The following is a 16,917-nucleotide window of genomic DNA, read 5'->3' as shown; positions in this document are numbered from 1 at the left end:
CATGTCTGATGGACTACAGGCTCATCTCAGTGCTGGAAGTGTCTGATGGGACTACAGGCTGATCTCAGTGCTGGGCATGTCTGATGGACTACAGGCTGATCTCCGGGTGCGATGGCGGATCAGTAACGAACGGTACAGTGTGTCCCCTCGGTTTGGCCCCCGGTTCCCCTGCTGTCCCGGCTCTGATAACACTCACCGGCTCTCACGTTGCTTCTCTTCCTTCACGTGGAGGCTCCCACACCCGGAAGCGGAATGACGTCAGAGTGAGGCCCCGCCCCCAGAGCGGAGAGGCGGCAGATTCAGAGGTGTGAGGATGGTGCAGATACCGGTGTGCAGGTGAGGGGGGGAGGGGGACACCGAGCGGCCTGTCACAGCATGGAGCACCGGACAGCGACTGTCCCATAGAGAATACCGGGCTGTGCACCCCATGTCTGCTCACTTCCTGTCCTGAGGAGACCAGCTCAGGAAATGGGGTCACCTTATCCTGGGGGGGGGTCACCTGTCTCTGCCCCATTATCAGGATAGGAGTGAAACCCCCAAATCCTGACAGATGCCCCCCATCACAGATCTGCCCCTGGCATAGTGGAAGATGCCCCCCCATCACATATCTGCCCCTGGCATTGTAGAAGATGCCCCCCCATCACAGATTTGCCCCTGGCATTGTAGAAGATGCCCCTCATCACAAATTTGCCCCTGGCATAGTAGAAGATGCCCCCCTATTACAGATCTGCCCCTTGCACAGTAGAAGATGCCTCCCCCATTACAGATTTGCCCCTGGCATAGTAGAAGATGCCCCCCATCACAGATCTGCTCCTGGCATAGTAGAAGATGCCCCTCATCACAGATCTGCCCCTGGCATTGTAGAAGATGCCCCCCCATCACAGATCTGCCCCTGGCATAGTAGAAGATGCCCCCCATCACAGATCTGCCCCCGGCATAGTAGAAGATGCCCCTCATCACAGATCTTCCCCTGGCATAGTAGAAGATGCCCCCCATCACAGATCTGCCCCCGGCATAGTAGAAGATGCCCCTCATCACAGATCTGCCCCTGGCATAGTAGAAGATGCCCCCCATCACAGATCTGTCCCTGGCATAATAGAAGATGCCCCCCATCACAGATCTGCCCCATGATGATGGTCATTGAGAGCCCTTTGCTCCCCCACTTATCAGTATATAAAAGATTATGTAGAGGAGCTGGGCCAGCAGAGGCGTGGGCAATCTTTGGTGGGTACAATGCCCTGGGCATGTAGGAGTATAGTCGGGGCATTAGGGTCACCCCCAGGCGGGCACTGATGAGGACCATTCTATAGCCGTCATTGCTGTGCCAGCGCCCCATCATGGCTGATGTCTTGTCATTGCAGAGATGCCCAGGGGCAGCCGGCTGAGTGGATGCTGATGGAGCTCCAGGGGGAGATCGAGGCCCGGAATCAGGATGGACTGGCTGGAAAACTGATGGGTGACCTGCACTTCACCAAGGAGGTCAGCACCTGACTTATATTGGGGCATTTCTCTCTGCTTGGGGGCAGCTGTAAAGTGGACCTGTCATTCCTACAACCTTATATAAAACTCTAAGCTCTATTGGTCAGGCTTCCCCCCTCCTCCTGTGTCATTGTTTCTACTTATCTTTTATGTGGGTTTGCCAGCTGCAGCCTCCATGTATTGTACAGTACTAGATATTAGGTTTTATATATAAAAGTTTTATCATACAGGTTGACATTCAAAAGTCCGGCCACCCCCGACTAAAAAGTGCCGAATTTTCGAAAATTCCGGATTTTTGAATTGATATTCATTATAATGTAATAGCGCCATCTAGTGTTAACTAATAAAACCACACCAAAATAAAATCTGCAAAGAGCGATTCATGGCAGGAAACTGAAGGATCCGGATTATCGATGGCCGGATTTTCGACAGTGAACCTGTAATAATAAAAGCTGAATTAAAAAAAAAAACACAAAACCGCCTCTAAGTGTGTAATACACATGACAGCCACTAGGTGTCACCAAAATACTACCCTTGCAAACCCTGAAATGAACAAATAGATTCTGCAAATTGAACCAAAAAAACAAATATTTGGAGAAGTTGGATAGTCATGTAAAATGTCTTTTTCCTGCAAAGCAAGTTCTTTTTTCTGTTTGTATTTATAATGTACATTTTAGCCTTGGAAGCTTTGGAAATCAGAGGAAAGGTATTTTTTGTAGTCCTTGAAATGTGTGCCTTGCCTATCTGTGAACTCTAAATGATGCCTTAGGAAGGAATATAATATGGTTGCAGCTGATATTTGTTCAGTTCTCAGTGCTGTGCTTATTCTGAGACAAGGTGGTACTCCCATGGGTGCTTAATATGCCATGCATGGTACAGTATAGTACTAAAGAGAGCATTTATTGTAGTAGGTGTGTGCAAAAATGGCAAACATATGGCCAAGGCTGCCAGCTAATCTTTTCCCCATAAGTAATTTACCAGGCCCTCTTCTGCACCGTGTCTCTGGCGGTGGTAGAGCTGCCCTCCCGATTACTGGTAGGGTAATGATCAAGAAGCAGCATGAAAGGTGGAGGAATAACAGGTTGAATAAGGCAGATACAGGGAGATCCTTTCATTGTAGGTCTTCAAGTACAGCTTCCAATCCAGCAAGGAGAACAGAGAGCAATACCGTACTAACACCACCAAATCTGGGGAGGTCAGCCGTCAATCAAATGACTTCACACTGCAGCTATGAGGTTTAAGGCAATAGAAAGGCATTGCTGTTCTAAGACAAAAAGCAGAGTTTTAGGAGCACCAGTAAAGCACATTTCTAGATGTCCCTTACAAAACAACAAATCTTTAATTTAAATGTTTGTTGCTGCTATTGTTGATGCGATTGCATACCACTGAGACTGATTGGGGCTTTGTGTACTTTGTCATCAGGGTGTCCCCCTTCTCATTATTGGCCATCACATCCTCTATGGGAAGATCGCACGTTTAGAGAAGCCCTTTGCCGTTCTGGTGAAGAGTACCCGCGCCCCCCAGGAGGAAGACGAACCCGCTGCTGTGGAGACCAGCTACACTGTGACTGCACTCATCAAAAAAAAGATTATTTTTAAGACCAGGCCAAAGCCTATCATCACCAATGTACCCAAGAAGGTGTGACATGAAAGTGGTTCATACAGAACGCTGGACTTCTATGGAAGCGTTATGCTTGACGTGCAGCAACCATCCCGCTGAACATAATCATTTCTCTATTTTGTATATCGGGGCTTCTTTTTTTGTTCTAAATATGTACAGGAAAACTACTTGTTTTATTTATATAAAGAATTAAGAATGACATGATTATGTGAATTGTTATTCATTCCTTTCCCTGTATTCCAAGGGCGATACAGCAACAGAAAATCTGTACAGCAGTATGATATTCAATATAAACAAAGAATGCAAGGCGATGCTGCAAGCAAAACTCAGAGCCGGTATGTTTGTATCAGTCGTTTTATTTTAGGAACAATTGAAAAAAATCTTAAAACGCATATCACAAAATAAATAAAGATTTGTAAATAGTAAAAACTGTACAAATACAGACAGCATTATTCAGGCCAGGGACTGGCTCCTATCATGCTCCGTGCAGAGGCCATGCTAACACCCTGCATTGTAACACGAGTCGCTCGCTGCGTCCTGGAGGTTTATCATATGGAGGTGGATCAAACCTGAGCAAAGGAAGACGGTAGCATTGTCCACAGCCACCAGTTGGGTGCTTCGTTGAATGATTGGTTTAAGGGCTAATTTGCTCCGAGGAAGACAGACATATGGGTGCTTTACCCGAACAACTGCCCGCAGAGCAATCTGGACCCACAGCATTCTCTTCCAAATGTACAAAGTATGAGACGAGCACCGGACGAAAATTTAACCTTGTCCAAAGATAGAGGCAGCTCGCTATTTATTGGCAAGACCATCAAAGGCCTTACTAGCCACAGTATAAGGTAATGGAAGGAGGGAGCCACATCAGCTTACAAAGGACATTTTATATCTTTATTGCTATATAGAAAGTCACAGAAAAAGCATTTCAGGGGCTCGCCAGTATATAAAATCTGATAGCTAATTCACAGATGAGCGCTCAACCCAGAAATGTTTTTAACCTGGGGTGGAAGAAATTATAGATGGGTAGAAGCCCCTGAATTGTGACCCAGCTCATTAGTCACCACCCAAAAACAACCGGGTGGTTACTAATGTTCTGGGTGGTGCGCCCAGCCAAAAGGGGCCGGGGGAGAACACTGCAGATACTGGATCTCTATTCCTTTTGGATCCTAATGATAACTTTGATGAATGGGACTGGTGAGCTCCAAAAATGCCTTTTGCAGCTTTCTGTGACTTTTTAAATTGCAATATAACTTGAATTTTCTGCACCTAAGCTAATGGGACAAAGCAGTGTGTGCAGAGTAAAAGGTTTGTAAATTAATTTATGCCAGGAGGTCCCTATAATGAAGAGATTCTTTTAGAAGCTTGATGGTCCTTTAATCAGCAATAATGACCTGTTAAGTTGCTTTTATCATTATTAACCTGGCCCAGGTAGGCTGTAGGCCCATGGAGATTTATGTAGTATTTGGCTTGGGATGAAGATGCCTTTGTATAAGGGCAGCACTGGTGAACTGTACAATTCCTGCATGACGGTCTCTTTTGTTCCCTACATGGCATTGACACTCAATGCCTTTGTATAAAAAGTGCACTTATTCTTCACACCTTCATTAATTGGCAGATTTTAGAAACATCCCTACACAAGCATAAGTTGCTGAAGTTCCTTGCACAAACCTGTTCCTCAATCACTTTCATTTCTGACAATGTTGATCTGCAAGATTGTTCAGTATGGCAATCCATCATAGGTAAGTCGGTTCATCAAAGATTACAACATAATCTAATGAGGAGGAGCCTTGTGAAATTCCACTCAATGCTACCCGAATACACAGAACTTCTGTAAAGCAGCCCAGGAGAGCAGGGATGGGATGTCTGCACAAGATGCGTCACAGCCCTGAGCTTTGTCCTCGTGTGAGGATCGTTCCTGACCATGGAGCATTTTACTATTCAAATGTAATTTTGTAAATGAAAATGTTTTATTTATATTCAAAAAATTTGGAAATGTGAGCGTTAATTTATCTCTATCCCTGGACCTTAGGGGAGTTACTTCAGATGTTGTGAATGGCCAAGTATGAGCAGATTTTATTGGATTCTAATTAGATCGAGTGGATGAATCTTAAAGGGTCAGTCCACTGAACTGTTGAGGTTTGTTCTGTAGGTGGGATCTCAGTGTAGAGTTCCCATGCTGTGTCCATTATGAGGGTCTTCCAACCACCCTGCTAAGCTTTTATTTATATTATGGGCTGGAATATTTGGGAGATCATACTCTTGGAGTAGTAAGGAATTATTAAAGGCCAGGGAGTTGCATCAAGCAGCTCGCCTTTTGCAGGACCGATCCTTTTCTCCATTTTCGGTCTACCATTACGCTTCTTTTTAGTAACCTTTTACATTTTCTGATTTGCCAAGGAAGAGTAGATGGGTCAGTGTTCCCCCAGCTCCTTTTAGCTGGGTGCAGCACCCGGCACTTTTCAGTAAGCACCCAGCTGTTTTTAGGTAGTTACTGATGAGTTGGGTCACAATACAAGGGCTGCTGCCCCCCTACAGTTTCTTCGCAACCAGCTTAAAAAAAAATTCTGGGTTGAACACTGTCGGTGTAGCTGAGCTATAGATGTGGGGCTTTGACCAAAAATCAAATCCTCTTAAGTAGTAAGAATGTGTGCCTGGTTTTTGTTGCTATCTGTGTTTGAGGAGGTGGATCATTATCACTAGGACAGGGAATAATGGGAAATCCATATTTGTCACAGTGGTCTCTGGCACAGGAGGTGAATTGAAATCTTCACTTGGAAATCTTTAGATGGGGACACTAAACTGGTGACAGCTGTCCAGGACTAGCTTTGCTTTTATTTGCATCATGTCTCTGGGATTTCTTGAAATCTAATCTCAGAAATCCTTAACACTGTAAACACCATTAGCAAAAAGAGCAAAGAGACCAGAACCTTGTAGGGCAGGGGTGTTGTTTTGTCATTCAAAATGAATGGCGCTGCAATGCACCAACATGCTGCATGTGACTGCATTGTGCTGCAGTGATTGAACCGTTAGGATTAACCCCAAAGTAATGTGAGGCATTAGGTGAAAGGATAACATCACTTTCATATAGAGTACAGTTATCTTTTGTGTCCCTTTCCTCAGCTAACCCACCCTACTCCTTTATATTTACTTACTGAACTCCAGCAGATGTGGTCCCAGTTGTTGGTTTACATTCAATGCCCTCCTGACCTTGCTTGCACTTAGCCCCATACACTTGTATAGGGCTGGAAGACAAATCTGTGTGTGGTGGTGACAATATCAGCAATACAAGTGAAAAGAATGGATCTCCCCAATGGGGACACTAGCAGCAATAAAAACCCAACACCTAACCCTTACTATTCCTATATACAAAACAAATTGTTTCAGCAATTTATAAATTTTTATGGTATGGGATAGGTTAGATGTTGGTGACTTGCTGGACAAATTTGTATTCTTCTGCAGCAATTTTGAGAACAAATCCATGGGTGCCAAAACCCAACATAAATACTCACATATTTTTCTTCAGACACCAAGAGATGTAAGCTGAACTCTGGGGAAATTACCGAATTGCAAGTTTAACCTCCCTGGCGGTGTGAATATTAAGTATTTTTGAATGTAAAAGCGGTACATTTAAAAATATTTATTATTTTAAATTTCCCGCCTGGTCTTGCCCCCCAGCCACACAGTTCCACTCCCAAGCCACAGGCTCACACGTCTCATGCCCGGCCGGCATCTGCGTTCCCTAGCCTTGCGTCCCCAATGTTCACACTCTGGGGACGCAGATGCCGTGTGGGCATCTTTAGGGGAAGCAGATGCCAGGCATCGCTGGAGAACGCCGCAGGCCCTGCTTACCAGGTAAGTGTTTTAAACTCCCTTGCAAATCCACCCCGAGTGTGTCTCAGGGTTACCGCTTTTGGTACTGCAAATTAGTCCCGAGCCACACTCGGGAATACCGCCAGGGAGGTTAATGTAATTTGTGTTTACTTTCCTCATTCTTAGTTTCCCCAGCAGCCAACTCTCTTCTCTACCCAGGGCTGCCATTAGGAATTTCTGGGCCCCATACTAGGACCCAATGTCTAAATGTTCCAGCATTGCAAATGTCAAGCTCCCTTGATCAGGGGCCAGAAGTATTCCTTGTCCCCCTAGTGGCGGCCCTGCTTCTACCATCTGACACTTCAGGCGGTGGCTGGACCCTCAACATTCTCATTTACAATGCAGAACTACTTTTCCTGCCTTGTATGTGATGAAATCAGAGTCAGCTGCAACCAATGAGCACACAAGAGCGAGTTCAAAGGGCCGGTTACACATCAAGAAAGAAGCCTTACAGGACGGTGAAACCGAGAAACTAAAACTTCTTTTTTATATTCCCTTTGTGCAAAACAAGCATTCATCTCTTGCAGCAGGGGGAAGACTTACTACAAAGGGAGTTTTGTAATTTTCCTAGAGTTCAGCTGTGAAAACCCAACTCAAACCAAGTTTCTGGCAAGTTTTTTGTGTCTGGAAAAAGGGATTTTTCCTCACTTCCTGTACAAGAAGTAAGGGTTTCCTATTCATCAGTACAAGAAGAGGGAGAATTCAAAGTTTCAGAATGGAAAAACGAAGAGAGCAACAAAAGCATTCTCAGAAGTTCTAATTCTTTGTTACTTCTTTGGAAAGTTTCCCACGATCTGTCAGGAAGTGGGGGGAAAATCTCCCAAAAAGGGAAACAATAACAACTTGACAAGAGGCTCTAACTTTACCTGCTCTGTCCAAAACAATATTTTGGTTGAGTTGAGCTTCTGGGGCAGACTGGATTAAATAAAAGAAACCCATTTTAAGCAACCTGTTCCTTGCATTCGATGTAGTTGTGCAGTGTTTGCTCACAGTGATTGCTTTGTCGGTGGCACCATACCAATAATACTGGGTATGTTAAGGCTGTGCCACATATGGCTCATATTGCTTTGGCAACTTGCTCTTCTTATTGTGATCTGCCTGAGGTATATGTATGCATAGTGTAGTCTTGTCTCTGTTAGACTTTGCTGGTGATAAAACTGTCCCTGGTGACCTTGTTCTTCCACCATCTTTGACTCTGGTAGGTCTTGCTGGTTAACTTTTGGTTGGCCCAGCTCTCATCACGCTTATGTTGTCATCCGAAACAAGACCTCACACATTCACACCTCCGCCAATGCCAGGTTATAAAGCTCTTGTTTCTTGCCACAGCGCCTGGCAACAATGGCTACGTACAAACTGAGCAGCGCTAGCCAATAACAGCCATACAATATCGCTCCTGTAACCAGGAAAAGCAGTTCTGTTTCGGTGAATGGGTCCTGACTTTGACAGTACGCTGTGTACACTAAACCACCCAGAAGGACACAGAACCAGACTGATACTGGTACCACCCCAATGAAGTTCACCACAAGCTTTTTCCTCCCTGAGGTACCCCAGCCGGACTTGTTGATGGTGATCACGGCAAACATTTTGGCTGGTAGCAGGCTCGTCATGTAGAGAAGAGAATACAAAGACATGAAGATCATTTCAACATTGCCCCGGAGGAAGCACGCGTAGGTGGCCTTCACGATGCCAACGAGCTGAACGGTTAACAGGAAAAGCATGATGTTCCAAATGCGGCCACGGTAGAAGAGCTGTATCACAGTGGCCACCAGGAAGAATGGGAAGAAGCCGGTCACTACAGACTCGTAAGTCATCCAGAGGTGATGTTTGTGGAACCACAGAGCGTTGTACAACCACTCCCGAAAATAGGACTTGCTCCACCGTGTCTGCTGGTTTAGCCAACGCAGGTACTTGGTGGGGGTCTCTGTCAGGCACTTGGAACGTGCTGTGTACTTAGTTCGGTAGCCCATGCTAAGCACACGATTGGTGAGGTGTCGGTCATCTCCAAAGCTGCATTTCTGGCCCAGGAAGGTCTGATGGTACCAATCCTCCAGGAAAAACTGCAGAAGGTTATTCCGATACATCCCCAGCGGGCCGCTAATGCACTGCACACAGCCAAAGTAAGACTGGCAAGCTCGCTCCACATTAAACGCCATCCAGTAACGCACGCTGCTCAGGAAGGAGATCCAGGAATCATATTTGTTCAAGATCTGGAAGAAATTTAAATAGGAGATCAAGGGGTGGATTCAATCTATAAAATGAAATGACCCTACAGTGTCTAGGCTGGCCCATAAGATTTCAACTGCCACTTTTTAGTACAATAGGAAGCCAGGTCTGATTACAATGGACGACAAATTTACTTTTTTTTTCTCCAGTTTCCACACATCAGCCCATGTGGTCTACTATAGAGTTCAGGTTTCTGTGGGCAACATAATATTTAATGCTCTATAACTTAACACCGTTGGATTTTGTAAAATGAGTGCACCAGAGACAAATGTTTTGGATTAATGCTGGTGAGTGGACCACCCTGTGGTGTCTCACATCAGTCATACTGGGATATTTGGAATTAATTCTTCCCGCGTTGGTTTCCTTGTGCCCATCTGCCCTCTGATATAAAGTCTTGCCCTTTTTGGGGACCTGACCTTACCAACAGAATCAATGACATCCACAAGGGAAGAAGTATACACTTTAGGTTAATTAGCCATTCGATAAAAAAGGTTCTGATATTTACCTGTACATCTCCTCCAACTCCACCCACTTTTGGGTCTTCTTCTAAAATCCGCAGCATTTCTGCAGTGCACGCTGGGTCCAGCACAGTGTCAGAATCACAGACCTACAAACAGAAAAGGTGTACAATAATGTGGATAAATGACTTGGAAGCAATATTCCACATGTAATAAGTGCAAGTATCTAGATCAACAAGACAAACAATCAATATAAAAATTCTGAGAAGGAACCATGGTAGCTGCATGACTTCAGCTGCACTATACGCAAAGGCAAACTGCTGCTCCAATGTGATAATCTCAGCACCCACCATGGGTCTACACTAACAGTCAGCACCCACCATGGGTCTACATCATGGAACTCCATCTCCTCTTCACTGCATTGTCTTTTTCCATCAGCCTTCCTCTCTACTCCATCTTCCCCCCTTTATCATCACTCCTCCATAACCCAACACCGCTCCTAACTTTTATAATGCCAACAATTGCACACTCATCAGCATATTGTAGTATTATATTTATTGCATAATGCAATGTCTGTGTAAAGGGGGTGTCTCATGTTCCCCCATACCTGAAAGTACCAGGATTGGTATTCACTGGTAGCCTAAGCTTTCCAAAAAAAGCAGATTTGTGAAGCTATGTAATGAAACATTGTGAGCAGGCAGGAAGGAAACAGGTGATGTCCATTCTGCAATAAAACAATCCTACCTGCCTGTTTACGCTTTTTTACATTTTTGTTAAAGTATGATGTCCGGTATCTGCCCGCATGTGCAATGGCTACATCATTCCAGCCTGATCAACACGGCTGAAGATCCAAAATCAGAAGGGGACTGGAAGAAGATGGCAACCGTAGTGTAATGTAAAAAAAAATAACTCCATGGACACATCATTCTTTAACTAAAAAAAGATTGTGAACAGCCAGTTATGTTTACTGCAAAAGGGAAACTACCTGTCCTTTCTGCAATCAAGAATCTGCCTGCTTGCAATTTTGGAGTTTTATTGTTCAGTTCTCTTCCTTGGCTTCCATTTCACCTTAGAATCAAATTCATCTCCTGTGCTTTGCCTTCAAATCCCTCCACAGTTCTTGTCCCACTTACCTTTCTGACCTGGTAGAAAAATACTCCCCCTGCTGCTCTCTCTGCTCCTCCAATGACCTACTAATGACTTCCTCACTCATAACCTCGTCACACACATGGCTCCAAGACTTTTTCAGAGCCACCCTACCTCTCTAGAACAGTTTTCCTCTTCATATTCAACTTCCTCCTACTTTCTGCACATTTAAAAGAGCACTCAAAACCCACCTTTTTATACTCACTTACCCGTCTTCTTCTGTCTCTTAAACCCTCACTACTTCCACCATTCCATATCTCCCCTCGTATTGTGTGATACTTCCCCCATCTCCTAGATTGTAAGCCCTTTGGGGCAGGGTCCTCTCCTCCTCTTGTGTCACTGTCTGTAGCTGTCTGTCATTTGCAACCCCTATTTATTTTACAGTGCTGCGTAATATGTTGGTGCTATATAAATCCTGTTAATAATAATATTAATAAAGTGGAACCCAGGGTAGTAATAAAGGATCCAGTTATGGCAGCCTGGTATTCATTAACACATCAATAATGTATTTAAATGCAATCAGTGTAAGTACCTGAATTTGGTTTGGCTTCTTTCCCTTGCAGTCCCTGAGAAAAGCCATAAAACCACACTAAAGGGAACTTTCCTATCCCCAGAATAAGTAGGGTTATCCATGCTTGTTTCACTGTTCTTGAAGTTCCTTTCTTAAAATACCTGACTGGGCTGTATATGAGAAGTTGTATAACCATCTGCCTTTATTACTTTCTGCTGAACATAAAGTTTTAAATATAGATTTCTTGCATTTTTTCTTGAATGTAATATCTTAAAACAAAGCTGTCCAACTCCAGTCCCCAATCACGACACAAACAGACCAGCATATTCATATAAATGAAGCTTGTTCTTAGTCTTTGTGAACCATTTTACTACATTTACTGCAGGCTGAAATAATACTGAAATTATGTGCAGATTCTGGTCCTCCAGGACTAGAGGTGGACAGCCCCATTTATGATAGAGATAAAGACGGGACAGGTATTTGGTGGAGGTAAAGAATTAAAGGGGATGGTAAAGTATTTTGAGGGAGAAAGTAGTGGCAAAAAAAAAAAAATGGGAGATGGGGTGGGAATTAATTCAAAATAAAATAGAATGGGTGGGGGCAGGAACAAGAATATGTAAAGCAGAGCTTAGACTAAAGCAGCGTACAACCCTTATATTATTTTCGCCTGAGACAAGCGTTCATGCTAGTCCCAGGTGAAATCCAGACATTTGTACAGCTGCCCCCAATGTCATTCATTGATTTCTCCTGGTGGATCAATGAACGTTTGAGAATAACCACTGAGCATTTCAATGGAGGATAGCACAGCTGGGTGCTGCACCCTTATCCTCCCCTCTCCATAGAATAGAACAGCACTGTGTGTACAGCACCCATTCGTCTGTCACTGGAACTATCACAAAAGATCATTTCCAGCGACAATTATCCTATGTGTGTACATAACGTACATGTACAGAGAGGGAGAAGCACAACACAAGCTGCCAATTGCTGGTGCTGCAAAGCAAGGAACATTCTAATAAGCTGAGAAAGAAGCAGAATGAGAGATGATGATAATTCAACTTAATGAGACACAAGCTCATTGCTGTGCCGTCATAGGAGTGAAAAGAAGACATAATTGTTAGTTAACAGCAGCAGAAAAAAATCATGTCTCCTATTTTGCCGGACAAGGCCGTGCAGAATGGCAAAGCTGTAGAAATCCAGAACTTGATGGACAGAAATGCAAATCATTGGCAGACAAAACAGCTTTCATATACAGTTTTCCAGGAGTTTAGTTTTAAAGGAACATGAGTGTTCTAGACATGCACTTACATTTCAGGGTAAAGCTTGTCATTTACTGCCCAGAGTCAAATTATATATATGATAATATATATATATGGTGCTATTAAAGCCATGGTAAAACACTGTGATATAGTCGAAGCACAGCAACATATAATCAATATCCATGTGCTTCAACACAGCCTGCACTGCCCATAATTCCAAGCATAAAGCCTTCAGTATTTTACAACAGCAATACACAATCATCCAGCCCCTGATCACAGCAGGGCCACACCATGGATCTTACCTGCACATAGTCCACGCTGTCTGCCAGGGCTCGGAAAGCGGTGTACATCACTTCTCTTTTTCCTCCCCATTTCTGCATGATACAGGTATAGGGAAACTTCTGTACCAGCTCTTGTACTCCTTTTTCACCTTCCTGCCCCCCTTCTTCTGTTACATGGTAGTTATTGTCCCAGACATAGCAGCAGGTACCCTCAGATCCCATTACCTCCCTGAAGATGTCCATCATGTATCTGTCATCTTCCGTATTTCCATCCACCACCATCACCACCCGCAGGTGAGGGTAGGAGAGCCGTCGTACTGACTGCAGGCACTTTCTAAGGTACTCCGGGTCCTCTTGATAGGCCGCAATGCATAGCGCCACTTTAGAATTTCCCTTCGGGAACTTCTTCCTTCCTTTACGCATCTTTCGGTGCTCCAGATAAGCGAAAAGGCTTTGGGTGAGCAGGTGCAGTCCCAAGATGGCCCCGTACAGTCCAAAGGAGAGGTGGTGCCGGTCGGTGTGTATGAACTGGTATCCAGTGACATAGGCAGCGAGGATGCCCCCCAGCACCAGCAGGGCAAAGAGGCTCGTGCCCAGGACCTTCAGAGCCGTCAGCAGCCGCCCTGGCATCTGCCCCAAGACAAAAACAGACAAAGATGAATTAGGCAGAGAGCAGCACCTACCCATAGACACTTCCATGTCACCACATGTATAGCTGACAGTGCCGCGTCTACCAGCTGTGTCAGCGGATCGCGTCCACACACGTGATAACTGTAGTAATTATACAGTTACTGGTAAGGTGTCCTCATTCCCCGGAATTTACTAAAACACTCTAAAATGCCATTAACATCTCCTAATCACTCCCCTTTGTTCTGTTTAATATATCATTGAAAGGGTTTCGTAATAGCTTTTTGATGGAAAAAAACCTGTTGATGTCACAAATATAAACCTGCCTGTGCCACATCCAGGGTTACCTCAAAAAGCCCATTGTGCACTCCTAGTTTTTAATTTGAAGTACAGGACAAAGAGTCCTGATTCTGTGAATGAGCAGACAGTGCAAGAGGTGGAGCAGCTGGGCAAAAGACAATGTGCAGGGCTGAAACAACTCCATATACAAAAATACTTTGCATGCATTGCTGGCTGGGTATTTTTCTGTACTTGCAGGGTCTTTAAAGAGAACCTGTGGATGTATTTCAGATGTAGTTTATGTTATTTTGGCCCGGCATACACTTTAAAGGAGAATCTCATCTTATATCATTTTCACACAATCCTAAAGAAAAGTTCTTTATTAGGTGAACATTTACCCCAAACCTTTTTTTTTCTAGTTTAGGATATGTATGGAGGAATATATGTATTTTTCTTTGCCCATAGTTAAACATTTATAAATTCCCATACAGCTTTTGTATGAATTCTTCAGTGTAAAGGCGTTTTTACACCAAGCTGTGATAGATTTGCTCCCTGGCAGATGACACAGGATTTCCCGAGGTTTGGTGTCTAGGTGACACCTGGTCCTTAACAGAGCATCCAACAGGGAGTGATGGGCCGGTAACCCAAGTAGCCACTTTGCTGCAAGGATGTCACCAGGCCCCGGCCCCTATGCTCTCCCTAGCAGTTGCATACTCTTACTTTCTCCTATGCTTGAAGTCATGTGTGCTAACATACATTCATGTTTTTGTGAAAAGCAGCTGAAGAGTTTGTAGTGGGCGAGGAGGTTGGTACAGAGGCAGAATGGTAATACAAGGTATATGGCAAGGAAGTTGATTAGGAAAATGCCCCGAAACACCCAAGCATTTGAAATCAACTAAAACATGCAAATATACAAATAAATTTACAAAATATTTATATATATAAATCAATATTTTCAATTGAGATGTTTCAAGCATTTTTGGGCATATGCATGGGTGTTTATAGGCATTTTACCACTTTCCTAATGCTACAGGATTCTTTTTCTTTACAGCCCATCAAAAAACACTCTGTGGCCATTTGGAATGAATGGCAATATCAAAAATGGGCGTTAAAGGCTGGGGAAACAGTTGTGTAGACTAAATGTTGGAAAAAGATAGGAGGCAACAGACCTGTCATGGATCAAGCAATCCCATATGGTCTCTGGTGGCTGGCATCTTGCCAGCTGTCGTTCACTTGCACCGCTGCGCTGGTTTTTAAAGCACCAGTGCCTGCATATTTGACATCTGAGAGCAGTATTACTGGTAATGCCCGTTGTTGCTCTCATTCATTCTCCTGCAAGGAGAATTTACTTGTAGCGCCTCCGCCAAGGTGGCGGTTTATTGACGTGAGGAAGCCGTAACTGCACCACAACCTTATGGCCAGTGTGATCACAGCCTAGCAATGATTGATAGAATGAAACTTGTCTCCTGGGGGATTCTGCACTTTCACTTTTTGCATTATCAAACAAAATTCGTCTAAAGCTTCAGGTAAATTAGAAATCCCCATAGAAAGTCTTTCTTGACACGGTAATAAATGGCTCTCCTGCCCATAAACATCACTGAGAAGAAAACACCAGTCACTCACTTGGCTCATAATTAGGGCTTTCAGAGTTGCATGAGAAAAAAAAGGCTGATATGAAGGTTGTATATAAACCCAGCTTCTCAGATGACGGAGCCGAGTACAACAATTGCCGCATGAAACCCTAACATTATCCATCAGGCCAGGGCCTGTCATCCTGCAGCCATCCCTTCAATTTTGTGTTATTATCAGGCGATTTAGGTCAAATTAACTTTTGGAAGTGTTCATTTTCAGAAAACGCTGATCTGAGACATAATCTACGGATCCTGTAATACCCAGTATTGTCAGAACAACAGTGAAGCCTCTGCCAAGAGGGACTCAAGGTTCTGAGAGTTTTGCGGGACTGTTTATAACCGAAAGTGCAAGAAACGTGACCAATGAGAAATGCGGAAATCACATTCCAATTTATTTGTCCGAAAAAAGTGGAAGTTTTGTTACACCAGCACTTCCTGGTACCCAAACACCCGGGGATGGATCCCTAGTTCCCCCTCGAGCTGGAAAATTTCAATGTAACAAGGGGAAATACCATCATGTTTTTTGCTCCACCCTTAATCTTCATCTACCCAATGGACCCTAAAACATCCTAACTGAGTCTATGGTTCACTTCCTACCCCTGCCTGAGTGGAAGGAAAATCAAAGCCCATGCAAAGAACCACTTTCAAAATGTTGAATTTTGAACCACAGTTGGATGGGATTCTAGAATATGGAACCCCAGATGGCATCTGTAAAATTCTTCTCCTGCAATGGGACGTCTTGTAGTAGGGAAGAGTTATAGACTCCATCATGTTTTATTGATTTATCTAAAAAATGACTTTGGCGTTCCAACCGGCATAATTATTTCAAATACTCCTTTACATAATGGTGCCTGTTTTGGCCAGGAAAGAACAATAATGCCACATGCACCCCAAAACCAAAGCTGCAGTTTTCTGGGACTTGGGTTTTGGTTTTCTTGGTGGACAGGGTACAGGGTGGTTTAATAAAATCCTGCTGGCTGTATATTTAGTGAAGTTCCCCCCCCCCCCCCCCATAGATATGCATGATAGGGTATATAGGATGCTTCCATGATACACAGCTGCTATAAAAGAAACCCATAAAGCTAAAGAACTGGTAGGGTGATGAACCTATTGGTAGGGGTAATGCCCTTGCCAGGATATGCCAGGATTCCTCATTAAATGAGCCTCTTTCATCTCTGAATGGGATGTACATATAATCAGAATATGAAGAAGTTATTTCATGTTTGAACTATCAATACCACAAATCACTAATACACCTTACAAAGTAAAGGTTACATAGTTAGCAAGGTTGAAAAAGACATAAGTCCATCAAGTTCAACCACTGGGGAAATAAACACATCCCAGATACAAAACCCTATGGACATAGTTGATCCAGAGGAAGGCAACAAAAAAAAAACCCTGGTACAATTTGCTCCAACAGGAAAAAAAATTCCTTCCTGATTCCATGAGGCAATCGGATGTTCCCTGGATCAACATTCTCTGTTTTTTTTACTTTAAAGCTTTAATACCCGGTTAAATTATGTGCTTCTAGAAAAG

At 43.9% G+C, this 16,917-nt stretch overlaps 3 protein-coding genes across 3 annotated transcripts in view; 1 reads left to right on the top strand and 2 right to left on the bottom strand.

The window, feature by feature from the left end:
• UTP4 (UTP4 small subunit processome component) overlaps nucleotides 1-244 on the bottom strand; it is a 15,520-nt gene extending 15,276 nt beyond the window's left edge. The window contains exon 1 of the mRNA XM_072422581.1: nucleotides 197-244. The gene's annotated coding sequence lies outside the window, so the exon portion shown is untranslated. The remainder of the gene's footprint in view (nucleotides 1-196) is intronic.
• An 18-nt stretch (nucleotides 245-262) lies between these two features.
• On the top strand, nucleotides 263-3,300 carry CHTF8 (chromosome transmission fidelity factor 8). Its single transcript, XM_072422582.1, has 3 exons — nucleotides 263-336; nucleotides 1,362-1,479; nucleotides 2,902-3,300. Exons 1-3 carry the CDS (start codon nucleotides 314-316, stop codon nucleotides 3,121-3,123), a joined length of 363 nt encoding a protein of 120 aa, XP_072278683.1. The 5' UTR covers nucleotides 263-313; the 3' UTR covers nucleotides 3,124-3,300.
• A 4,565-nt stretch (nucleotides 3,301-7,865) lies between these two features.
• HAS3 (hyaluronan synthase 3) lies at nucleotides 7,866-13,533 on the bottom strand. The gene is made up of 3 exons (XM_072422401.1): nucleotides 12,866-13,533; nucleotides 9,698-9,799; nucleotides 7,866-9,176 (listed from the first exon to the last, which is right to left on the bottom strand). Exons 1-3 carry the CDS (start codon nucleotides 13,529-13,531, stop codon nucleotides 8,247-8,249), a joined length of 1,698 nt encoding a protein of 565 aa, XP_072278502.1. The 5' UTR covers nucleotides 13,532-13,533; the 3' UTR covers nucleotides 7,866-8,246.
• Between the last annotated feature and the right edge of the window lie 3,384 nt (nucleotides 13,534-16,917).

This window comes from Pyxicephalus adspersus, chromosome 9, assembly GCF_032062135.1.
Source record: "Pyxicephalus adspersus chromosome 9, UCB_Pads_2.0, whole genome shotgun sequence".
In the NCBI taxonomy this organism is placed as follows: domain Eukaryota; kingdom Metazoa; phylum Chordata; class Amphibia; order Anura; family Pyxicephalidae; genus Pyxicephalus; species Pyxicephalus adspersus.
This window is presented reverse-complemented; position numbering and strand designations above follow the sequence as displayed.

What these genes read in the sequence shown, in the direction of transcription:
- HAS3 (XM_072422401.1), bottom strand. Translation starts at nt 13,531, where the DNA reads ATGGGTAGGTGCTGCTCTCTGCCTAATTCATCTTTGTCTGTTTTTGTC. An exon ending in ACAGCGTGGACTATGTGCAG is followed by an intron (nt 9,800 to 12,865) that starts GTAAGATCCATG and finishes TTCTGTTTGTAG; the next exon opens with GTCTGTGATTCTGACACTGT. An exon ending in GAGTTGGAGGAGATGTACAG is followed by an intron (nt 9,177 to 9,697) that starts GTAAATATCAGA and finishes AATTTCTTCCAG; the next exon opens with ATCTTGAACAAATATGATTC.
- CHTF8 (XM_072422582.1), top strand. Translation starts at nt 314, where the DNA reads ATGGTGCAGATACCGGTGTGCAG. An exon ending in GTGCAGATACCGGTGTGCAG is followed by an intron (nt 337 to 1,361) that starts GTGAGGGGGGGA and finishes TTGTCATTGCAG; the next exon opens with AGATGCCCAGGGGCAGCCGG. An exon ending in ACCTGCACTTCACCAAGGAG is followed by an intron (nt 1,480 to 2,901) that starts GTCAGCACCTGA and finishes CTTTGTCATCAG; the next exon opens with GGTGTCCCCCTTCTCATTAT.